At 39.0% G+C, this 26,235-nt stretch overlaps 2 protein-coding genes across 3 annotated transcripts; one reads left to right on the top strand and one right to left on the bottom strand.

Moving 5' to 3' along the window:
* Positions 1-140: 140 nt before the first annotated feature.
* Positions 141-10,275, bottom strand: LOC135480567 (tripartite motif-containing protein 2-like). Of its 2 annotated transcripts, none has more exons than XM_064760432.1 (2): positions 10,106-10,275; positions 141-3,416 (listed from the first exon to the last, which is right to left on the bottom strand). In XM_064760432.1, exon 2 carries the CDS (start codon positions 3,401-3,403, stop codon positions 1,133-1,135), a length of 2,271 nt encoding a protein of 756 aa, XP_064616502.1. In that variant the 5' UTR covers positions 3,404-3,416; positions 10,106-10,275; the 3' UTR covers positions 141-1,132. The 2 variants fall into 2 exon arrangements, with proteins under 2 accessions (XP_064616502.1, XP_064616501.1); XM_064760431.1 differs by having other exon boundaries at positions 141-3,410.
* LOC135480415 (uncharacterized) lies at positions 8,841-26,023 on the top strand. The gene is made up of 10 exons (XM_064760244.1): positions 8,841-8,858; positions 13,763-13,836; positions 14,736-14,850; positions 17,168-17,247; positions 18,791-18,859; positions 19,296-19,410; positions 20,098-20,252; positions 21,044-21,168; positions 22,226-22,296; positions 23,716-26,023. The coding sequence occupies exons 1-10, from the start codon at positions 8,841-8,843 to the stop codon at positions 24,886-24,888; spliced, it is 1,995 nt and encodes a 664-aa protein (XP_064616314.1). The 3' UTR covers positions 24,889-26,023.
* The last annotated feature ends 212 nt before the right edge of the window (positions 26,024-26,235 follow it).

The raw sequence follows: 26,235 nt of genomic DNA, 5'->3' as shown, positions 1-26,235 counted from the left end.
CCATAGCTTACCTTTGGCCACATTTAAATACATGCTATGAGAAAAAGGACTATCTTATATTTTCCAAATACCAGGGTTGCCATTTTGATGTTGAAACATCATGACATTGTAGTAGCTGACACTCTTTCATTTTCATATATTTTTGCAAATGTAAATGATGGAACTAGTTGTTAGCATGCTAGTGCAGCATAATGACCCAGGAGCCTGTCACTAAAGCGGTCGCACATGAGAAGACTTGTCTGGCAACCTGCCGATGGCTGTGGGTCTCCCACGAGCCTCATTTCCTCTCACCATAATGCTGGCCATTGTCATATTAGTGAAATATTCTTGAGTATGGCATAAAACTCCAATCAAATAATTAACTAAACAAAAGTAAATACTTTGCAGTTGACCTTGCAATGATAGTCAAGTCTCAGCCAAGATTTCTTAGCATCTTAGATATGAATCAAACTGTGCACATGAAAACACCTCATTTTGTCCAGTCTTTGAACATGAATTCTACATTATATAGATATTTGATTGTAAAACTTGGTTTTTAACTTCATGGCTTTGCCAAGAGTATCTAATTGTAGAAGTTCTGGCATAATTATGCTCTGAAACAAGCCTAAATAAATAGCAGGCCTAAGATTTTCTCCTGGCCTTATACAGACAGTTAATATCACAGTTGATTCACAAGTTTGATAGAGTGTTTTATGGAGGATGATTCAAATTTTGTATGTAGATTTCATCTGTTAACATCTGGACGTTGGTAACATATTTCCTGGTCTTTAATTTTAAGATGAGCCTTCAGATACATATGTACAGGAAACTAAAATGGTCTACTGTGGACATTTTAACATGCTGTAAATCCTTAAAATTTTCAACCTTTAAAGCACTTTTTTCAATAAAATGGATCCTGAAGGATTAGTTTCTTGAAAGCTTCATAAAATTGTACATATTATTCCTCTACACCCCATAGTTTTCTCAAAATGTTTCAAAATGTTGTTTGCGGAAAACTTTCAGTTTTAAGAAACCTGAAGTTGGCATGTTATAACTGCAATACTTTTCCATGTTTTATCAAGAACATGGTTTTTCCTTCTTATTAAATGCATTACTCTAATTTGTTGAAAGTTTAGTGTATCATATCTGGTATTCAGAGATGCATGTACTCATAAAACTGAATCAGTCCTTCAGGGGAGGTAACCATGATCTGTTTGTCCAGGCCAGCAGATACAAACTTGGGTGTATCACTTGTGTACAGGGTTTTTTTGAGTTGACCCCTCACAGTTAGGATATCTATTCTGTTGGCTTTTTTGTCCGTGACAATCAGATTACCACAGTAGTCTAATGCAACAGAGTCTGGTCCCTCGTAAATTTCATCGTCATTTGTGTCGCTATTCCCAAATGTAAACAGGAGATCACCGGAGCTGCTAAACCCTGCCACCAGGTGGCTGCCGGCGTCGGCGACGTAAATGTTTCCAGCCTTGTCCACGGCCACACAACAAGGCCTCTCCAGAACATACAGATTGAAATCCTGGTAGTTCTCGTTTGTAAATCTGTGAAGCAGATGACCCCTTTTATCATAGATGGCAATGTTTCCTCCAGATTTGGCAGCCTTGCCCATTGTTCCGCAAACTTTGCCATACCTGTTTGCAGCAATTATGACTTGGCTGAGCGAGTTTGCTGTGACAAAATTGAAGCCATAGCATTGGATGTGACACTCGTCCACAAGTGGCCTGTTGCAATCCTCAGAGAGAACGCGCACTTTGTAGCGATTGTTGCCCCGAGTTACAATCATGGAAACCTTACCGTCGCTGGCCACAGAGTGAATCTGCCAGCCCTCCACTGGTACCTTGCCTCGAATTATTCCACGCTTTTCCACAATGTAGATACACTGACCTTGCGTGTGAACGGCACCAATAATGATGTCGCCATTGTTGTTGATGCCCATACCCTTAATACAGTCTCGCTCAATTCCGGACGGGATTGGGAATTTTCTGATGAAATCATCCAAGTGGAAAATGTGGTCTGTCTCATACCTTGCCTGAGTTACATGATTGTCAAACTGGACAGATTTTCTGCGAACTCTGTCAGGTTTCTCCGGCAAGCTGCTGAGAGATGATCGTCTACCATCAAGGCTGGCACCTAAGTCTGTCATCTCCCCGTTCACTTCGCTGAAATGACCAGAGTCTATGCTGGTTTGATTGCTGGTGCATGGATGGTTTCGTTGTTCTTGACGCAGTGTGCTGGAAGATGCAGCTCCTATCAGTTCTCCGAACATCTCACAAATGGTTTCCACAGTAACTTCTGGTTGTGTGAAGTCTAAGTCTGTGGGCAAAAGGACTTCATCTTTAATTTCCATTTCACTTAACTCTCGTATTCTTCCACCGATTTTTTTCCGCTGGGACACTTTTTCTTCGTCTGTGCCATAGGCCAAGAGATTGTCTGTGAAATTTAACACAGCATTTATGGAGGAGATGTGGTACTTAGTGTTTACCCTCTCCTGCTCAACCTTGGCTAACTTCTGCTCGACTTGCCGATCCACTTCTGCGATTACTGTCTGAGCATAGCTCTCAATCATTTCCACCAAGAACTCTTTGCGCCTGACAACGCAGTCCCACAGTTTCTTCTGCTTTGCCAGGAGGTCATCTCTGGCTTGGGTCATGGTGGTCAAGTTCTCGGACAGCTGATGAGCACTGTCCTCCAGGTCCAGCAGGGGTTCGTCCACTCTGTTTTCAAAGTTCATGGCGACTGCATTCAGCTCTGCGCACCTGTGACTACTGTGACTCTTAACGCAGCATTCGGAACACGTCAGAATATCACAGTTCACACAAAACAGGGATCCGACATCCAAGGGGTCGTAATACTTGCAACATTGTGGAAGAGAAGAAGTGCCATTCGTTGGTGGTAATGTTTGTCTTGGGTTGTCTCCCTTAATTGGTTCCATTGGCTCTACCTTGTGGCTACTTGTCTCATTTTCTTCTTGGTGTGATTGAGTGCAAGATGCGCAGAGATGTTCCTCACAGTTTACGCAGTAAAACCCGGCAGACTTTGAGTCATTGGTACCAGATAGAGTCCCAGAGCATTGCCTGCACTGCTTGTCGTTTTTCTGCTGAGTTTTGATTGGATCCAAAAGTCGTCTGACAAAAAAATTATCTGACAAATTTGATATATCGTAACTGTCTGCGAAAACATCTGTGTTGCACTCTGGGCAGCGGATGTTGTCCCTGGATTCCGTGTTGGTAGCATGAGCAAGATACCCTTGAAGACACTGCTGACAGTAACTATGGAGACAGGGCAGGATTTTGGGCTGTCTAAACTCCTCCCCACAGAGAGGACAGCAGACGACGGCCCGTGGAATAACCTCGCTGACAACGTCACGCGGAGTCCTCTCACCTTTCTCATCACAGTGGTTTTCATCCATGTTAAGCCTGAAACTGACGAAAAAAACAAAATACAAGTAGTGTTACTTGTAGTGTCAGAGCCCAGTTTGTTACAGAATACCATGGCAGCTAAAAGCACGATCTGAATCTTGCCACTCACTGCGAGGCTCGTAGAGCAATGAAACAGGACTAGTTGGCCCAGTATTAGCATAATGTGACTGGGTGGGGTGTTCTGTTTGGTGTCTTCGGCATGATACTTCAGTGACAGCTACACTTTAGCAGCATGGATTCCGCCTCGACTGAGCAGTTGATAAGTACGACGTTAAACCCCAAATATACATTCATACATACACTGAGTCTTGTCATAACTGTACAGGTACGCATTGTCTAATTTATCCCATTATCTAATTTACACATCTTAATTACACATCATCTAATTTATGCATTATCTAATTTTCACACAACACATCTAAATTATGCATTTTCTAATTTACACATTATTTACACATCTACATTATGCATCATCTTATTTATACATCTAAATTACACTTTGTCTAAGTTATGCATTATTTAATTTACACATTTAAATTATGCATTATCTAACTTAGGCATTGTCTAATTTACCTGAAAATCTAAACCATCTGATCGCAGAGTTGTTGCCACTATTAAGACTGAAATCTCATCACAGTAAGGTTTGCAAAATGTCAAATGAGTTATTTACTTTATTTTGACATGAAGACATGCTCTAACGGCCTTTTTTTAGAATGCAGTAAGTTATTGTATTTTGAAAAGTGAAATGGACTATTCCAGGTTGGTGCATGTTTGTGAATTTGTCTAGACAGTGAATTCCATTGCCTTTGTGTATGAAAGGATTAGCACTTAGAAATGGTCAGGTGTTCAAGGTTGTCGTTATAAAAATTGTTCACTCGATGTCAACCTGCATTTTATGTAGGTGCTGCTATTTCAATACACAAATGAGTTTAGTTTTTTTATGTATGTCAACAGCGTGAACGATAAAAGTCTGCAACGAAACTGCCCCTGAGTGCAAATATTTTATGCCTGCTCTTCAGTCAGGGATTGACTTTTGACACTGACATGAACTGAATTGACAGCCCCAAATAAACCAAAAAGAAAACAGATAGCGGGTTTTGTCAGACATACAGTGCCATTTACAAACAGAACGACAGTTCCTTTTCAGCCCCAGCCTGTGATCGGTCAGACAGATCTATAGGTCCAGGCTATAATGTGAGTGAGGAAGCCTTTATGTATCTTGTGGTGTTATTTGTGGTGGTAATTTCAGAGTGGTTCTGTGGAAGAGTTCAACCCAGAACCTTTCTGATTGAATGGCTTACACTGGGGTGCAATGGTCATCCAAGAAAAAAGTTTTCAGGATTTACCCTAATTCTTCAACCTTTACTCATATGAAAGAGCAACTTTATGCACCTTTTTAATGTGAAGGATTCAGGGCCTCATAAAAAGTACGTGTATAATTTTATCAGTCAACGCAGTCAGAATATGCTTGAACAAACACCAGGGAAACATGCAAAAAGGTTCAATTACAATAAGTGGAATTTTATAGAAATTTTTTTTTTTTTTTAAATAAAATCAAATTTCTTGGAAATTATGGAAAGTTTACGGAATATTTTTGGCAGAATCCATTACTAGAGTGCTAGAACAACCCTTAGAAGTGAAAGTTTTGAGAATAAGATGTCCTGAATTGAGGCTTTTTTTTTGCTTCATAAAATCAAATTTCCTGGGGGAATTGAAAAAACTTTTTCTAAATCTTTCTGGCAGAATACCTGACACAGTGCTGGAACAATCCTCACGAATGAAGGTTTCTAGAACAACCCTGGAATTCAGGCTTTTGTTTTTTCAATCATTTCAGAAATTTTTACAGTTTTGTGGTTTTAAACCCGAAAATTATAGAGTTAAGAAAAAATCGATCATTTTTTTCCTGCTATGTATGTTCCAATGTTTGTACTGAATATAGTATTGTACACGTAGTTAATCACATGAATTGTTGTTGGTAGATTTTTATTCAAGTCTGATGGTGAACTACCTGATGCATGCATGTACATTGTTTAGTGCTACAATCTGGTCTTCAGATTTTGACTTTTCATAATGTGGAAGTCATGTGAGATTTGGTCATGAAAAGTGATGAGTTTATTTGGAAATTCGTGAATTGCTGGTTGATTTTTTTCCCAGTCTGATTGTTAACTACCTGATCCATGCATGGCATTGTTTATTGCTGCAGTCTTGTCTTTACATTTTCACTTTTCATATTGTGGAAGTCATGTGAGATTTGATCATGAAAAGTGATGAGTTTATTTGGAAATTCGTGAATTGCTGGTAATTTTTTCCCCAGTCTGATTGTTAACTACCTGATGCATGCATGTACATTGTTTAATGCTGCAATCTTGTCTTCAAATTTGACTTTTCATATTGTGGAAGTCATGTGAGATTTGGTCATGAAAAGCGATGACGGTTTATTTGCAAATCCGTGAATTGCTGGTTGATTTTTTTCCCAGTCTGATTTGTTAACTACCTGATCCATGCATGGCATTGTTTATTGCTGCAGTCTTGTCTTTAGATTTTCACTTTTCATATTGTGGAAGTCATGTGAGATTTGGTCATGAAAAGTGATGATGGTTTATTTGGAAATCCATGTGTATGTGAAAACCCTGTTGACCAGGGGTGATAACTTGTACGACAAACCCCGTTAATCCACAGTGTCAGACTGTAGATAAACTGTGATGGGTCTGTGCTCTGAAAATAGGGTTCTATTGACGCAGAAATGTTATTTTTATGCACTTGTTCTAAATCTGTGACATACATATACAGAGGTATGGTCTGAGAAAAGTATCCGCTGTTAACATAGAAGTAATACTGTTGTATTTTCATATGAATGAATGTACCAAATTAGGTATATGTATGCATATAGTTTTAAGGCGTTGAAATATTATCTAGGTACAATGTATGATTACAAAAACATACATGATTCAATTCCAAATTTTCCAAAAACTACTGATTCGTGACTTTCCTCCACCATTATGTTAGTGCTTGAAAATTCATACTTTTCAGAGCAAAGTTCTTGTTTTTTTTCTTGTCTTGTGAATTACTGTATTTTCCCTGAAGTTTAGCATTTTTCAAGCGTAGCATTTTCGTTGATTCTGACTGATTCATCTACTGTATACAACTACTTAATGTCTTTCGTGAAGTGTTTTCATGAAAAGTAGCATTTTAATGCCTGAAGTTTAGCATTTTTCAAGCGTAGCATTTTCGTTGATTCTGACTGATTCATCTACTGTATACAACTACTTCATGTCTTTTCGTGAAGTATTTTCATGAAAAGTAGCATTGTAATGCCTTCCTGCTTCTGAGAGTGCAGTTTTACATACCAAAGTTTAGAGGAAATACAGTGTATTACTTCTCTGGAGTTATACAGGTATGTAGTCTTTTCAAGGTATCTGTTACTGGTACATACCCATGACAAAGTAATCCTCCTTCGATTAATTTCCTACTTTGAAAGCTGCCTACTGTATTCGGCTTGTTCATATTTACAGTAAAACAACACACAAACACATGTGGGTGTTGATGAACATGCTGTGATCATGGTGAGGGAAAACTTTCCATTGGATTGACTCCAATTACACTTAGTTACCTGAGCTAACGAAGCTGGCCAAGAGCCATGGTACGTGTATACCTGTGACCATGAAAAGCCAATAGGAGGCCAGTGATTTAAGGTGACATACCGGATACCTGTGTGAAAGCCCGGCCCGTGGGAAATCAATTCATGTTCACAAGTAAACCTTTGCACCTGGATGGTTTACCTGACTGATTTCTTGGACAAGTTCCAGTGTGGTTCATTCCTATGAAAAGTCAATAGATCTGATCCTTCTGTACATGTATATGACACCCCCATACTGCTGACATTTGTCCACAGTGGGCAGCGCTACCTGTATCTATTGATTACCTATATTCTTAAGCGATCAAGTCTTCAGGAAAGTCTAAACGGCTGTCTTTAGGTCTTTGTCGTGTAAATATAAAAGCCCATGTGTATCAAAGGGTAGTAGTTAGATGCTTCCATATCTTGTAAGAGAAATGCTTCCATGGCTAACAGAAATGCTGGTATCGAATCTTTGATCAGCCAGCTCCATTCTTGATGTCCATGAAACTGACAGTATTACAAATGATGCCAGTTGTTCCCATTTACACAAAACCTACACACATGCACACGTGTAAGCATTGTCCTTTAATTATTAAGCTGCCTGTTTGGTAGCTTTCCTCTGCTAGGTGATCATAGTCATTGGCCACACTGTTCCCTTTATGGCAGATGGGATACTGACGTTTCCTGATCTTTGACCAACATGACCAATGAAGTCACAGGTTCAAATCCTCATCTGGTTACATTTTCCCTGGCCCAGCCTGCTTTATTTCCCCATAAATCGACCACAGTAGTGTGCATGTGCATGTATCTAAAAAATTACAGAGTACAAATATGTAAATCAATGTTTCCTCTTTATTTCAATAAGGCCATTGTTAAAAATATGTGAAATAAATGACGTACCTTAACATTCTTATTGTGATTTTGGTAGGTTTTTAAATTTACTTCTGTTAATGTTAACTTCAGACTTCTGCCTTATTCATTAACCAGAGTTTAAAAAAAGACAATTCCATAGCAAAGAATTTTTAAATATGGCTTCCGTACTTTTGGCTTCTACTGCTCCTGTGGTTTCTAAGTTCTTTTTTTCTATAACTGAGAGTTTGAAACAGGTGCTTGATGTATATGTTGTTCTGTGTAGTATGTAATATCTTCAAGGTGTATGCACATCTTTCCTCGTGTGGTCTTTATTGGGATTCAGTAGTTTGATAGTGAGTTGTAATTCAGCATTGTCGAACTCGTGTCAGTTTTAAATGGATGAGCAGAATAAGTTTGAAAAAAAGATAAGAACAGCAGTTTTGTGATGTCTGATTTCTGGATTTTAATCTGCACCTTATCACCTCCAAAGATTTCCATCTTCTCTGTGGAGATTTGCGTGATCATATATTGTAGTTAGATTCTTGAATTGCATTTCCAGACAGTGGAAGACTTCCAGTAGCTTGCCAGGTGAGGAGATTGTTCGTTTAAAACTGTTCGTCTTTACATTTGAGGTGCTTAGATCCTTTAAGTTCTTCTGGAGTAAAAGTCCAGAACCCTATCCTGAGCTTGTTACATCAAAGCACTTGAAACACAAGGACCACAGACTGTGTACCACTACACCACCTGCATGTCATGACATTACTTCCTTCACACTCTCTCTCGCTGGCCTCAGTGATTTACCTATCAGGTGTGCTGGACATCAAAGAAATTTGTGGTGATTAACCAGGAGTCTCGGGACGATTGCCTGACGATTGTCGTTATAAAATCAATACGTGTACCTGAGGAAAAGCATTTACTTGTGAAACATGCTCAAAGTTGTTACATGTTTGTAGGTGGCCATGGCCTCACAGAAGCAGGTGATGCTGATTTGAACAGGCATGTCTATCCCCAGGAAATGTACAACAAATGATTTACTTCATATTTTATGAGTACATATCGTTTTAATAAAAGAATTTTTCTCTCCACCCGCTACCTTCATGCTGCCATTGTAGAATTGAAAAAAACTTTGAGAACACATTTAAACCTCAATAATCAAAAAAACAACTAAATTTGTAGATGATCTAATGATTATAGACAAAATTTACAGGGAAGTAAACAGTATTACACATATTTCAGTGATTACACATTATAGGAAAACACTGACAGTTTTAAGTTCTGTATAAAGGTAGCTGCCCAAGAAGTTTCATCTTTAATAGGCAGATTTATGCTAAATCATAATTCTTAATTACTAGGTGTTTTCAGTCATTTTAAACCGAGTCGAGATCGATTGTCGTTGCAACATCATTCCTTGGCCCTGATTCACATGAAGCGGTCTTCAGACTTACATCAGTTTACTGTTTGAAAATGTTACTTACCATGGGAATTTTTAATTTAATGCTTGTTGTCATAGACTTTCATAACAAATGCTCGTTCGTGGGGAGGTCAGACAGCAACCTGCAGATGGTCGTGGGTTTCCCTCGGTCTCTGCCCAGTTTCCACCCACTATAATGCTGGCCACCATCGTATGAGTGAAATACTCTTGAGTATGGCGTAAAACACCAATCAAATAAACAAATCATGACAAATGCAAATTTGTGCTTAAGCTCAGTACTAAGTTCAGAAATCGCACCACATGTTAAGACTAAATCTGAATGAAGTCTAAGATAGCTTTGTGACCCATTATTGTAAACTCAGCCATCAGAAACTTGAAATCAGACTTTTCTTCTCATAAATGAAGTTTAGTATAAGATAATTTAGGTTTAAGTTTCTTCGAAGTCATCAGAATATCAAGGAATTTAGATTCAAGTTTCATTAAACTTAAACTGTCTTCCCAGTGATGTTCACATTATAAATGGTATATGGTTTTCCCTTCATCCTGCTGAACGTTATGGAAAGTGGCTGGTTGGGTGAAAATCAAACATTCTTTTAGAATGGAACACTTTTATATTCTCTAAGCTTCTTTTTTCTCAAGAACTCTGTCAGACAGTCAAAATCCCAAGAAGTGACATAGAATTGTTGTAATAAAAAATTGCAAAGAATTATGTGTGTAAATATGTTCATAGAGATAGCAGGATATAATAGCTTCAGGAATCCCACCTGGTATATGAATTATGTCTATACTCACCTTATGAATTTCTGGCAAGTTCCTTCGTTAAGACAATCCAGAGAATTCCCCTCTCGGGTGCGGTAATTATCCTGCTGTTTGTCTCTCCAGTGACAGTGACAAGTTGGTGTGGAGTTATAGTCATTAGTCTAGCAGAAGTCTGATGTCTGCCATGTGGTGGACCTGTACTGACGTTTTTAGATCTGCACTGTGTGCACAGGCAGTCACAACAAACCCTGGCCAAGACTTTTAACTTTACTTTGCTGTACAAGCCTACCGTTAAGTGGCTATAGTCTATTTCAAACCTTACACTACACACAGCTTTTGTACCTGTGATTTCACAGGATCCTATTCATTTGAGGTGTGTATATATATATATACTGGCTCTTTAATAATGGATGAAGATAGTTGTATAAAACCGCTCAAGTGGAAAGAAAGTCATGGCACTGTTTTATTTCCGTTTTTGTTTTGTTTGTGCTAAAATTACAATGCTGCAGTAACCTCTACTGGGTTTGTGACCTTCAGCCTCATGTGAAACAGAGTGTAACTGGGTCTTTAAAATCTGTAACATGCCCAAACAGATCGATTTGCTCTCTTGCCTGTTTAGGTTGGCCCAGGTGGAAAACCTGTTTGATTAAAGCACTGGCAGAGTGACAAAAATCACTTCAGTATAATTCCTACCTCTCCTCTTCCCCCACCTCCCTTCTCTTTTCCCTTCTCCCATCTCCGCTTCTACCCCTCCTTTCTCCTCTCCATCCTGTTAGCCTACTGAAAAAAAGATTTTTGTTCTTCTAGCCTTCCTGTTTAAACTGAAGTACGATCGGAAGGTTTCTCCTAACATATGTTGAGAAGATCAAAATGTTTGTCTGTTGAGGTTAATCTGTAATACATGTCCCAGGGTTGAAGCTGTAGATACAAAGACTGGTTTTAAAACTTCCTTTTTCATTCTGAATTTAAATGAATTTTTTTTTATCATCTAGAAAACCATTTTGTTGTTGGAAGTTCCAGAGGAACACAAATTTAGATAGGGTTATTTGTATTTCAGACTTTTTAGACTTCCTTTAGTTAAGACTTCATATTTTAAGAAATTCCAAAGTTTTATTGGTGTACTTTTATTCTGTTTACAAAATTAAAGGACTATATTGGTATTTATATTGCTACTTTTGTGGGCCATTTGTTCAACTTTTCTTTCACCTTAATGAAAACTAATAATGCGCAAGACCTCAGATCAAGCTAGAAAACTAGCCAGTTCCTTGAAACTTTTGCATCTTTAATGAATTTATTGCTTTTGGTTGGTCATCGGTTAACTTCTTTTGGTATTGTCCAATTCTTATTAAATTTTGTGTGCGTTTTATTTTGTGAAACATCCGATTTTGTTTGAAAATGAGCTGGATTCATGCATAAGTTTTGCACATAATTATATAGATTTTGTGTTTTCTGATTGGTTGGTGGTTGCTATGCTAGAACTCTTGCATATTCATATTGTCCTTTTACAATAAAATGTTAGGTTTAGATGGCCCCTCAAATTCAGTTAAAAACCAAGCAGATCTATACATGACTTCTGCAAATTAAATGATATCTTTTAGTGATTTTTATGCAAGAACAGCTTCCAGTGTAGTTAGATTTTGATAAAGTTTTGTTCACCAGGGTTTCAGCATATATGTCTATCTACCTACAGAAAAATTGGTTATGACATACATAAAGTTTAAGGTTTTGAATTAAGTCAGTGTGATTTTCAAGAGTGAAGGGAATGCTGTGAATATTCGTGCAATACCTGAGAAATGACCATAGATTTCCTCCATGACTAACTTGCCCATATTTCCTGATTCTGAGAGTTCTGTTGGGTTTAGAAAGGTTTTTTGAGGTTTGCTTGGGACATGGGATGATGATACTGGCAAATTGTAAGTATTAGCACAAAAAAAAGTATTTTGTGACGTTTATTTGGCCCTAAAAATACACTTTTATGGAGGAAATATTAGGTCATTTGGGGTATTTTGCACGAGTGCCTAATTAGCATAATTGGACCGAGAAGCATTAAATATTTACAGACATGTTCACGGTTGGTCAACGCCTTTCATTCTCTGTGGCCAGGTCCCTTTCTGTGGCAATCAAAACGGTATTGTCCTGCTTTTGTCCTGTTGATTGATTTTATTGGCTGGGTGTATATGTTCAGGTATACCAAGGGGATATAGTATGCAGGTCAAGATAAGGTTAGCCCAGTGTGTAGGTGGCTTAATCAGGGCGGGCTAATCTGTCAGCTAGTGCTAAATGGGTTTGCACTGAGCATGTGGAACTTGTAAAACAAGAGTACAGCTTTTATTGGGAGTGCTGGAGCTGGCAAAATAACAAAACAAAACAAAAAAAAAAGAGGAGGGGGTGGGTGGGGGGAAGGTGGCAGAAACAAGAACAAAATGGTTAGAGCTTTACAGCCTAAACTGGACTGGACATAAATGATATTAAAATTAAAAGGTGGCAGATGTTTAAGCTGATGGATTTCACCTCATTTGAGAACATAATGTTTAATGTATCAAAAAATAAACTAAACTCTTAATGTTTAAGTAAAAAAATTGGATGAGTGTTTTTAGCTGATTCATTTTTAACTTGTACATATATGTGAATAGTGTATATTTACGTTCTCACTTCCATGGAGGATCAGCCTAAATGGTAGAATGGACTACGGAGTCTAAGTTAATTTTATTATTGTTATTATTATTATTATTATTACACCCCAAGAAAGTACATGTACTTGTAAGTTAATGTAGTTTGAAAGATTGTCAGCAGTTGATAGGGAATACTACCTGTCAACTTTAGCATGTTTTATCTAATACATTTGGCTTAGTTCTAATTGATTCATCCATTTGTATGAGGGCCACTGAAGAGTTGTTTTGTGAATTTTTCATAAATTTCTTAGAAAAATCTACATGTTGGTATCGGAAGTATCATTTAAAGGCCTTTTTGCGCTTTAATTAGAAAGTGCATTTTTACAGATCAAACATTAGATAAAATGGTGGTCATACATTTCCTTTTGTCTTTTGGTACATATAGCTCAGTGAGTTTTGAGTCCATCATGTTTGTGAAAGGGAGTAATGAGTTAGCTTGAATTTGTTTGTTTGATTGGTTAAACCAATGTTAAATATTTCAAATATACAGCCCTTGTGTGTTCATTGAAGACCATTTGTCTCCCATCAACATGATGTGCCAGTCTGTCTGTCAAATTTGTCAGTCATGACAATGTTTGTTTGGTTAAACCAATGTTAAATATTTCAGATATACAGCCCTTGTGTGTTCATTGAAGACCATTTGTCTACCATCAACATGATGTGCCAGTCTGTCTGTCAAACATGTCAGTCACGACAATGGGAAAGTTTGATAGTTCATGTCGGGCGCTGTGGTTTCCTCAATATGGAAATGATCGTCATGCGCACGTACGCTGTGGTTTCCTCAATATGGAACTGATCGTCATGCGCACGTACGCTGTGGTTTCCTCTATATGGAACTGATCGTCATGCACATGTACGCTGTGGTTTCCTATATATGGAACTGATCGTCATGTGCATATATGCTGTGGTTTCCTCTATATGGAACTGATCGTCATGTGCATGTACTCAGGGAAAATAGTGGTAAACTACCATCATATGAATAAATAATATTATTATGTTTTTTTGTGTGTGTTTCCAGATGCTAGCAGCTTTACAAAAACAGGCCGCAAGCCAAGCAGCCCTACTTGCCAGCCGTCCAAGATTTGTCAAGAGGTAAAATTTTGTTTCTCTTTTTCAAATGACTGAAAAATCTTGATGATGACTTCATTATTTACATTGATAATATGTGTCAAAGTTGCATTGAAAGCGGAAATCATTAAGGCTAAGTTAAGAGAATGTGATCAAAAAACATTTGTACTTTGCTAGGAGAAATAAAGCAAGTGCAACGAATTGTCGGCTGAAAACTTTTTAGGACAGATTTAGTGAACAGTGCCAGGTGTTTCAAAATTATCGTCACACATTATACAAGATATAACTTCATTCCAAGCCTGCACTTTAGGGCCACTGTTACTTTTCGGCAGCCCGAAGCAAGGGTTCAAACCCAGCCTTGAAAATGCCGAGAATTTGTAGATTCCACCACTACCACTGTTTGTTGGGCCTCACCCACAGAACGCAGGTCAGCAACATTCAACTGGATGTTTACATAGTCTAATGTTTCATTGAAAGCAGCCTGTCAGCCTTTAAAATCGTGCACCATAAGTGGAAAAATGTTTAAGTATTAACTTTCCAAACCTGGTTATGTACCCCAAGCACGTTGGTTTCCTCCATCTATAAAAATGGCTGCCATCTTATGTATGAAAAGGTCTCGAATAAATTGTCAGGCAATCAGTTTAAACATATACCCGAATTCGTTAACCTTTTTGGCTTCCTCAGTGACCATTCTGAAAAAAACTAGGGGGTGTACAGAAATAATCTGCATAATTTTATGAAATTTTTGTCTTTATTGACAAAAGCAAATCATTTTTTGGTGTTATTTTCATAATAATTGTATGTATAAATTTGACCACAAAAAGTGATTTCATTTATTGAAAAGGTTGAAGATTTACAGTGTATGTACATGTATTTATGAAATGTGACTATGGCGTTTGAAATCCCCTGACTTTTCCCGACAGGGTTGAATTGACCAGTGAATATACCGTCCACTTGGTGAAGTTCAACAACAAGCCATACTTGGCGAGCGCGGAGATCGCGGCTTTCTTCTGGGAATTCGATAAACTTCGATCTGTGGTAAGAATTCATAAACTGCATACGAATGGTTACAATGTCTCAAGTGTAAGATGTACAGTTTCATTATATGTTTTTTTTTTTATCTGTGACTTCAACATTGGTTTATCAGCATAGGTTGATGTTTTCTACAACAGTATGGAAATTACATGTAATACCGGTCCAGGAGCTTCTTAGCCAACTAATGCGTTTTCAAATCCCGCTCTTGCTGATTTTGCTATGGTTAGGAATAAGCTGGCCAGGAACTGTATTTTATGTGCTCAGCTAGGTTCTGGATTGAACCAGTCTGACTAAAATCAGCTTTAACATCTGCCCTTACTCTTTTGATGCAGATTAGTCTGGTTTCCTCCCACCATAATGCTGCCTACCATCGTATAAGTAAAATAGTCTTGACTGCAGAAAAAACACCCAATCTTCCACAAGTATCTATTGGGATACCTGTAAACATCTTCCATAAGTATCTATTGGGATACCTGTAAACATCTTCCACAAGTATCTATTGGGATACAGGTAAACATCTTCCACAAGTATCTATTGGGATACAGGTAAACATCTTCTGCAAATATCCATTGGGATACCTGTAAACATCTTCTGCCAGTATCTATTGGGATACCTGTAAACATCTTCTGCCAGTATCTATTGGGATACCTGTAAACATCTTCCCTAAGTATCTACTGGGATACCTGTAAACATCTTCCACAAGTATCTACTGGGATACCTGTAAATATCTTCCACAAGTATCTTCCCTAAGTATCTACTGGGATACCTGTAAACATCTTCCACAAGTATCTTCTGGGATACCTGTAAACATCTTCCACAAGTATCTTCCACAGGTATCTATTGGGATACCTGTAAACATCTTCCACAAGTATCCATTGGGATACCTGTAAACATCTTCTGCCAGTATCTATTGGGGGACCTGTAAACATCTTCCACAAGTATCTGTTGGGATACCGGTAAACATCTTCCGCAAGTATCCATTGGGATACCTGTAATATTTGACAAAATGCTATTTTGCATTTTATGATGCATGTGCATTTCAAAAACGCAACCCGTTACGAGGAGGAATACTGTGACGTATTTAATTTTCGCTTGGAACTAATTTTTGCGGATTTCTCGGTCAATAATTTACCGTGGAAAAATAATTTCAGCGAAAAAATATCTGATATTGAATCATATACTACAGGTAGTAGTAATAATGAAGTGAAATCTTTGCCAGGGTGACTGGAGTTGTGCTAAGAAAGCCTGCCGGGCCAGCTAAATTTTTCAGCAGCATGGAAGAGAAATTATGGTTAAATATATAACTCTGGTGCTAAGGCTTGGTACAACAACACAATGGCCGTTTGACAGCTACGGCAATGATTGTGGTTTCTAACCTGCTACAGAGGACGATTGAAATTGAAAAATTATTAAACAATTTAAAACTGTTTTGCTTGATAAAGAATGAGTGACTGGCGCCAATGTTTTGTATTGAACTGCTCAAAAGGTGACAGGTCACTTTGCCAGGTGTTTAAAAGTACTCATCAATGATTCGAAAAGAAGTGACACCTGTTTGAGTACTGTTCACGGTAGGTGCGAAAGTAATTTTCTTACCCAGTGATAATCCATCCCCCATTGTTTTAACCTCTGATCCAGATTACGAGGATTAGCGACACCGCAGGAAACAAAGGAGGATTAAAGCCACCCATGATGATACCTGTTTGATGTGCTTGAATAATTTCGGCCATATTATGTCTTGGAAAATTTTAAGATTTTAAAATCTGTTTTTCAGTATTCTCTTAAATACGTGAAAATTAATTCCTGCAAACATTTTTGGAGGAAATCCGCGAAAATAAATTCCAGCGAATGATAAGTACTTTACAGTACTGCACCAAACAACAAGAAGAAGATTGAGATCCACAAAAATATTGTTTCAGTTAAACTTTTTTTTGCATTTTTACGTTTTTCTTTGTAAAGCAACTCTCACATGAAGAGAATTCTTTGAATTGCAACATCAGACAAAGTGTTAAGTGTATTGATTCTAACCCATGTGAGATTCATTAAGACAATTTGGTGAACACCATCAGCATGATCAACAAATATCATTTGGGTGCTTGTAGGCTCCTGCGCTTGTCACACATGCCACCCATTGTGAAGAAAAACACAATCCTCAAGAGATCAACCACAAAAATACTATTTCAGCAAAATTTGATTTGCTTACAGGTCTGTCAGTTTAAAGGAATGGTGACATGAATAGAATTCATGACAAATAATCAAGTATTAAAATTGGTATTTAACCATTGAGATGCACTGGTACATCTTATTTGCTTTTTATTGGCAGTTGCGACAAAAGAAGCTGGATTTGAGCAGGGAGGTGATTTCCAGTAAAGAATATCCCGAGCTGTTCACAGAGCTTGGCATGTAAGTCACAGTACAATCTTACCTCAACACAATAATCAGAACTGAAGGTATGTTCATACAACAACGGAGGCATGCCCCTTTGCCGTTGTGACATACCCTCTTTACAGTACAGTATTGTTAACCTGCCCGTTTTAACATAACGTGGTATATCGAGGTAAAGTATAGACAACAGATTAAACGTTAATCTTCTGAATTCTTGTTTGGGTAATACGGTTGGTTGTTTTATACTGCCATGTTAAACGATTGGCAGTGACCTGGTTTTCCGTCCGCTTCGGGACCGGTATATCCAGGATCAATCCTTGATCGAGTCACACCTAAGACTTGTTGAGTACGACATTAAACCCCAAGCACTCACTCACTCACCTGGTTTTCCAGTGGGATTCTACAGAAGCTGTTGTCAAGAACTATCGAGCATCACTAAGGAGCAGACTGAATCCCTTAAAAAGCCTGGACATAAAAGTATCTTTTCCAGGGTGGGAAACTCTGGATTTTTTTTTTGAGGTTGCACCTGGAAAACCTTTACATTGAGCCTAGAGAACCAACCTGAGCTGGAGTTTTCTATATTGCTGACATTATCTTGTGGGAATGTGTTTTCCAGTGTCCTTGAAATTGTGTATATGTGAAATATGATAAAACATTACAGTATAGGGAGCAAAATCTGAGCAGCAACGACAGTGCGATAAATCGCAAATGGTGACACCATAGCACCATGGCTAAAGAAATGCAGTGTTGCTAATTGAAATTCGTCAGACATCCCTTATCTAGAATTACTCAAAATGCGGTATTGTCATCACATTAACATAAAATGTGCAATGTGAAATGTATGTGAGAAATATTTATTCAGAGTAGCCTTGAAATTGTGAATTTTAAGACTCAAAGAGTCTTGAAAAGCTTGGAAGTGTGAAATTAAGTGTATGAACTCAAGGTTAAAGCTGCTTGTCTGTCAGCTGTCATACAATGTCTTGGCTCATACAGGCCTTGGGCAGAGAATCTGTATTCCTCCGTATCACAGTTGGTAGGACCTCGGTGGCAATATAAAACTGTCAACATTATCCGCATGGCTGTCTAAAAGCTATCTTAAATTTTTTGAGCAATTTCTGTGCTTATTGGTAATGTTTTAATAGTATGATTTCATCATTTTTGGACATTTATTGGCCATACAATCAAACAATTCTGTTTTTTTTTTCCAGAAAGCTACAACGCCACCAACAGCGTGGTGGATTGTTAAAAAATAAACGAGCTCTTACAGCCTGCTTTTGCCATGACAATTGATTAAGAGGTTTGTCAGGTGTGAAGTGACCTAAATTTTTTCTGTGATATTTTAGGTAGAACACCTGGCTGCAATTATACGTAGGAAATATCCTTAAGGACAGCGTAAGATTCATATCAAACAAAACCTGTAATTACCTTGTAACATTTGCTCAGTTGTCTCCCCAACAGTCCCTGTGTGCCCCTCCTTCACAACATGGTACACAGGTCACTTTGTGTTCATCTGTGCAAACAACAATCCCTAATCCTGTGGGGGTTTTTTTTTATCGGTCAGGTACAATGTCCCATGGATGTTTGAAGGGAAAGCTCTGCGGTTATGTATCACTCTGTATCACCTCCCAGGGTAAGTGTAGACGTTCAGAATAGGCCTCTGTTTCCTGTCACAGTTCTACTTGCAGTTTCTTTTAAAGTGTGTTGCTTGGGTAAGCTACAAAAATAACACTTTTTGTGCTGAAACACATATTTCTCCAGTGTCAAACAAGCATTCAGAACAAACCTCAAACCCCAGCTTTTCTAGGATCAGTAGAACTCTCAGAATCGGATACTTGAGCAACCTATGCCTGGACAGATTTTTAGCCGATTACCACAGTAGTTTGTTCTCTAACATCTATATGCCCGTCAAGCAAGAGAAGAATTATAAGTGTGTAAATAGTATCGCTCACCTTAGAAACGGCATTCTGTCCTCTAAGGGTGATGCTGTTTTTAAGCATTTTTATTCATATTTAACATCCGATGTTCTGACATGTAACTTCTGTTTTGTTTGGCACATGTACCCTTAGAGTGCCAGTGATCCTTCAGGAACTGGGGAACAAGTCAGAAAGCCTTAAATCGGCCATCAAACAGCTGATTGAAACCTTTGACCCTAATGACTTGTGTTGGAATCCACAGCTGCAGGTAAAACCTGTGTGGGGAGATCGTTCATTGATTGTTGGTTGCCATACGCAGGAATTTGTCACTTGAACAATGATGTGTAGATGTACATGTATGGGTGGTTGTCACTTGAACAATGATGTGTAGATGTACATGTATGGGTGGTTGTCACTTGAACAATGATGTGTAGATGTACATGTATGGGTGGTTGTCACTTGAACAATGATGTGTAGATGTACATGTATGGGTGGTTGTCACTTGAACAATGATGGGTAGATGTACATGTATGGGTGGTTGTCACTTGAACAATGATGTGTAGATGTACATGTATGGGTGGTTGTCACTTGAACAATGATGGGTAGATGTATGGGTGGAGGATGCCAGAGCTCCTGGTTAGCTGACACGAAAATGTCCAAAACTGGAAATAAAAACAAAGTTGATAATCAACTAAGTTTTTCTGTCAAATGTAGACATTTTCTGATCCAGTAAGCATGTCTTGGAGAAGAAAAATTGTTGTGGCAGTCCAAATTTCCCATAAATTAGATGATTTGTCAGTCTTATTTTTATTTTTATACCCACCTATGACAATGGAAAAGTTTCATTCTGCTTGTAAAACCAAAGTATAAATTGGTGTGGTCTAATAGTGATTTAAAAACTTTTGGACGTTGCTGTAAGACAATGAGAAAGTTGAGTGTGTTTCTGTGTCCACAGCTAGAGAGTGAGGAGGCAGACGGTAGAGGAGTAACAGCAGCCATGGCATTGGACGGCAGGGGGACAGCTGCCGAACAGTCAGACTCTGGTTCCATCTTTGGTGAACTGGAACTCCAGGAGATGAAGATAACGCGTGATGTACTGCAAATTAAACGGTAAGAGAGTTTGTAATGAATCTTTGTGAGCTGTGTATGATGTACATGTACCTCCAGCCACAGGTGTATAGTATGCTGAGGTGTATAGTATGCTTTTTTCAGTATGTTTTTTTCAGGTGTGTGTGCATTTGGAAATTTTGGTTATTGTAACTTGTTGTCGGAGGATTTTACCTACATTTGGAACAAAAATACTTATGCCGTGGAGGAAATAAAGATAAGTTCTAAAAAGTTGATGTGAGCTACTGTACTGAAGTGAAAGTAAACATAAATAAAGTGTGATTACTGAAAAACTTTATACCCATTTTTTTTTTTTTGCAGATATGAATGTATTGTATATTCTTTTAATATCTGGGTTATTCTGAATTGGGAAAGTTAAGACTAAAATGTTAAAAAAAAAAAAAAAACAATTATTCAACTTGAAACTTCACACATGTGCATTTGTTAAGTGCTTATCAAAGGTTTGCTTTCTTATGAATTTATTTTAATTGGATTCCTCCCTGGTTGTACGTAGGAAGGCCCCCAGCAACCTGCAGATGGTCATGGGTTTCCCCTGTGCGCCATTGTATAATTGAAATATTCTTGAGTACGGCATAAAACACCAATCAAATAAATAACTAAATATTTCAGTTGGCATACATGTAGCTGTATATGAAGAAAACATTTCAGGCGACCAAGTAAACTACTTTATCATTTTTTAAGATGATAAACTAAAGAGAAGACTGCAAAGAATGAAAAATGTACAGGTTTGGTTGAGACTTTATTTCCCATGGACTGTGGTGACTGTGTTTCAGGAAGCGTCTGCTGGAGCAGTTAATCCATGCCACCACCAGTGACCTTGACATTGTGGATAGTCTGATGACTCTGGAAATGGACATCAAGTGGCTGAGCTCAAAACTCAGTGAGCTTACAACTGGTGGTAAGTACTTGGCCATGTACATACCCTTTACAGCGCATGTGTTCCTATGCACCTTCGCTCTCCATCACTGCGTCTACCGGCAAAATTTGTACAGAAATCTTGAACAGTGCTTAGGTCACTGGGGTCGTCACGGTGATGAGTTAGGAAGTGATGTCAGAAAACACGAACAATCCGTCTTCACCTTTGTTTCTAGCAGTACTTGACACACATGCATTCTTGTCTTCTAAAGTATGAACAGCTTTAGTCATAGAACAATTTTATTGATGAATGCTGATTACACAGACCCACAAGAACCATGGTGATGCTGAACCTGAACAAACAAACGTGTTTCCTGTAGGCTCCAAACGTCAAACTTGTCAAGGAGTGACAGTGATGTAAAGTGAACGTGGAGATTGGCACGTGCTGTAAGGAGTATGAACTATGTCCACTGTTTGAATTTGAGCACGACAAAGGTTTTTGTTTTCCTATAGATTAGATATTTGAAAAGCTAGACTTTGTCATTGCACCTTTCAGCAAGTTGTTAGTGATTTCAGGACGTTGATGTCAGTATTGTTGGGCCAGATTTTATTGGAGACTGTCCAGTACAGAGCTTCAAGTGGGAACATTGTGACGGTCTCTTGTGGTACATCAGTGAAGTTTGTAATGGGGATAATACCTAAATAAGAGCACATGTATGTCCACAAAACATGACTTCAGTTCCTTGATTTCCTTTTCAAATCATTAGAATGAAAATTGATTATGGATAATGTGGATTATTCTATAGACTCACTTACATGTATGTATATAAGCGTTGATTTACCCCCCCCCCCCCCTCCACCCCCCCCCCACCCCCCACCACCCCTTGGAAAAAAGCGTCAACTTCACGGCTTATGACATCACCACTGTGTCATACCATCACATTTCTGAGTGTCATCCTGCACTTTTAACGGAAAACTGTTTATTTTGGTCAGTGTTCAATAAAACCCGATCTATGCAGCAATCATGATGTGTGTTTATAAATTGCTGGGAACATCATTTTGTGTAGTAATGTTGTTTTCAATGTAACTTGTGTGTTCAGGAGAGCCGGTGTCATCGGGAGATGTACTGAACCCGTCTACTGCCTCTACCCTGCCATCTGTCAGCAGTCTGGTGAGTGTTTGAGAGGGTATGGAAAAGGATGTTACCTCCCCTTAGATTGGAGCTCTTTTGCTTAGTTTCTGACTTGTGAGTCCTTGAATGACAGTACATGTATATCCTGGAAAAAGTTTTAGTGTATTTACAGAAAGTGAAAATGAAAGATCTCTGATACTAGAGTGGTTAATGCTGTTATTATTAGCAGGAAACCCTTAATGTTTCTATTAATGTTTCTGTATAACAGTGTACATCCGAATGAGCTAATTTCATGCATGAATTTAAAAAAACTAATTGAATTATTAAAAAGGCAGCTCAGAGTATGTTGTATGTTCACACTCTTCCATGGTTTAGGAATGAACAGGGCTTGAAATTTCCACGTCTACCTTTTGGTGATTTTTGCCATTGACAGGCAAAAAATAAACTTAAATGGTGCTGGCAACAAGTAAATCAAGTCTGAGCAAATTAGCATTCTAAATCCTAAAACATGCACTTTGTTTTGATAGCCGGTGACTAAACCTTCTGCTTGGAGAAGTCAGTATTTCATATGTTCCTTAGATGAGAACAACATACCCAGCAAGCTGAATATGTCCAATTCACGATATGCCTGACTAGGGTGGGCCCGCTTACTTGCCTTCTGTAAGTCGTTTCAGTGAAGCAGCACTAGATAAACGTGATGAAAGAGCGATGGAAATGCGGCCTGCAACAGGGAGGCACATTACACGCGCTCTTAAGGACTCTTTCATGGTCATATGACTGAAAAATTGTTAAGTACGACATTAAACCCCAAGCACTCACTCACTCACTGAACTCTTCATAGTGTGTGATACTCCCCGTTATGAGTCAGTTTTCAGATTCTGTAGGCTATAGCAAAGGGGCATGTACCACCACCCCCAGTCGTGGGGATTGCTTATATAGTGGTCATTCGTCATCAAGATATTTTTGTAATGTTCACCATGAAATAGACCTGGCAAGAGCTGAAAATGGTCATTTGGGTTACTGCTACCAATTCTGATACTGCCTTGCAAAATATTGTCTCAATATAGCTCCAAATATCTTTTGATATCTTTGAAGTCCACAATGGTAAATGTATCTCTTAGGGTCCAGTTTCTGTTATAGGCAAACCTCTGTGATTTCATAAAGAGAGCAGCTATAAAATGCAAGAATTAAAAAGAAAGCCAGATTTTACTGGCATAAATAGTTCAGATTTATAGGGTGGCAAATATGAAAAACGGCAATTTGTACAGGTACAATGCGATTGACAGAGGTGAAAAAATATTACTTAGGACAACTTAAATTTTATGAACGTTTCGGCACCTGGGCGTCTTTGATTGAATCCTTTGTTGGCTGAAGTTCATTTTGTAGCTGAACAGATGTCTGCTGAGTTCAGTTTTGAGCCACAAATCACATGCACACAAACGCTGTTCCCTGTTTCAGGGTGCTGAAATGACCCAGGTATTGAGTCCGAGTAAGATCAAGGTACCTCCCATCCAGGTGGTCAACCCGACGCGTCCACTAGCAGCTGAGGCATACCAGGAGAATCCTGTGATGGCTCAGTCTACAGGTAGTGCTCCCTCAGTATCACAGCCTGCACCTGGACAGATAGGTGGTTTCCCCAGGAGCATCCCAGGAGCCTCTCAGTCTGGACCTGGTCAAGTACCTGCTCTGCCTAGCATGCCAGTGTCTGCTGCAACTTCCCAGCCTGCATCTGGTCAGATCCCCCCAGGTATCATGCAAGCTTCCTCGTTCACATCGCAACCTCCCGTTGGTGTACCTGGCATGCCAGCAGGTCCACAGTCATCAGCAGGCCCACAGTCCTCTCTGATGGAGGACATACAGTACAGTCTTCTGCTGCAGTCTATGTTGTTGCCTTCCGTGAACCTACTAAACCAAACATTGGTGCGGTGTGGGGCCAGCCCATCCAGCGTCGCATCAAGCGCCCTGCCAAACCTCTCTGCTGCTGGCCTGACGTTCCCAACCCATGTTGGTGCGGCTCCTGTGCCTCATTCTGCTCCGCAACAACTGACTGGGCTACAACAACAGCAGCAACATCGTTTATCTCAGTTACAACAGAGACAGCAGCAGCTGGGTCAATCTCAGGTGGCCTTTCCCCAGCTGCAACAGCAGCAATGTCAGCCCGAGCCACTTCAGCTTGGCGTCTGTTCGCCCTGCAAGTCCTCTCCGCAAGTTCAAGATGAGCAGCAGGATCGTGCCACAGAAGCGGAGTCCCAGGCCCGCTGGCTGCAGCAGTATGTGTCCACACAGTCACAAGTGAGACCGTCCATCCTGCAGCAGAACGGCACAACCCAGCAACATGCCCATTCACTTTCCTCCGCATTGCAACATCAACAACAACAACAATTACAGCAAGTTATATCCCCATCCAGTGCTGAAGCTCAACATAGTATGCAGGGCTCTGTTGGAATCATGCCACCAGCACCTTCAGGGGGAGTAGCTCCAGACTTGTATCCAGTGGTGGACCAGTTACCTGCCCTTGAGGGACTAGCCGCTCAGGGAGTGGGACAGACACAAGGAAATGAGGCTGTGTTGTTGTCTGATCTGGTCCCCCTGCTGACCCTAGGTATGGAAGAACCTGGCTCTCCCAGTTAGTTTTGACTCACACTGAAGGCTTAATTCGCTTCCCGACATGACAAAGTTTATTACAATGCCAGTTTCTCAAGTTAGTCACAGTTTGATTGAACATCTGAAGTCGAGTGAACTGAAAATGCATACCACAGAGATAATCAGAAGAATATGTTTCTCAGAGCTTGCCTGATATGGAAAATGTTTACTGATCGTTGAATGATCCTGTAGGTTAGTTGGTAAAGAAAATGTTTACTGATTATTGAATGATCCTGTATACCGAGGTTAGTTGGTAAAGAAAATGTTTACTGATTATTGAATGATCCTGTATGCCGAGGTTAGTTGGTAAAGAAAATGTTTACTGATCATTGAATGATCCTGTGTGCCGAGGTTAGTTGGTAAAGAAAATGTTTACTGATCATTGAATGATCCTGTGTGCCGAGGTTAGCTGGTAAAGAAAATGTTTACTGATTATTGAATAATCCTGTATGCCGAGGTTAGTTGGTAAAGAAAATGTTTACTGATCATAGTAGGATCCTTTATGGAGAGCTTAACTGGTAAAGAAAATGATTACTGCTCAAACTGGGATCTTTTACAGTGAACTTGTTTAGTAAAGAAAGTGTCAAAATAGAATGCTTTACATTGAGGTTGTCTAGTAAAGGAAATATTTACTGATCATAGTAGAATCCTTTATGGTGAGCTTGTCCGGATAAAGAAAATATTCTCCGATCATACTGTAATCGATTACGGTGAGCTTGTGTAGTAAAGAAAATATTTATTGATCATACCAAGGTCCTTTACGGTGAGTTTGCCTGGTAAAGAAAATGTTTACTAATCATAGTTGGATCCTTTATCGTGAGTTTGCCAGGTAAAGAAAATTTTTCCTGATCATACTGGGATGCATTAGGCAGACTGAAATCTTGTTTGATGAAGGACGGTGTTACTGGGGAAAGGACACATCCATTATGGAGAGCTTTTGTTGGGTCTGGAAAAATGCGTAATAATCAATGATAGATCCTCTATGGAGGACGGTATTGTATGAAAAATTTGTACCGATCATGGATGGATTCTTTATCCAGAGGTTTGGTAAAGGGGAATGTGTACTGATCATTCAGTGATCCATGGGAGGGTCCATGCCTCACTGGTTGTCTGGAAAAAGAGTTTTACACAACGAGCTTTATGCCTTATTCACTTGTCACATTAGCTACAAAACAACACATTGACGTTCACATACCACAATGGCTACAACATCTGTTCACACGTGGGCCATTGTCAATTTGAATATTTTTCGTTTCCAGTTGCTGTATCACTTCCAAACATTTCCTACAAGGTCGTTTACAAAGCTGTATTGGGATGTTGGTATTTTGGGTGTTT

Source organism: Liolophura sinensis, chromosome 13 (genome assembly GCF_032854445.1).
Source record: "Liolophura sinensis isolate JHLJ2023 chromosome 13, CUHK_Ljap_v2, whole genome shotgun sequence".
Lineage (NCBI taxonomy): Eukaryota > Metazoa > Mollusca > Polyplacophora > Chitonida > Chitonidae > Liolophura > Liolophura sinensis.
Note: the sequence above shows the minus strand (reverse complement) of the source record. Positions and strands in the feature narration are given on the sequence as shown.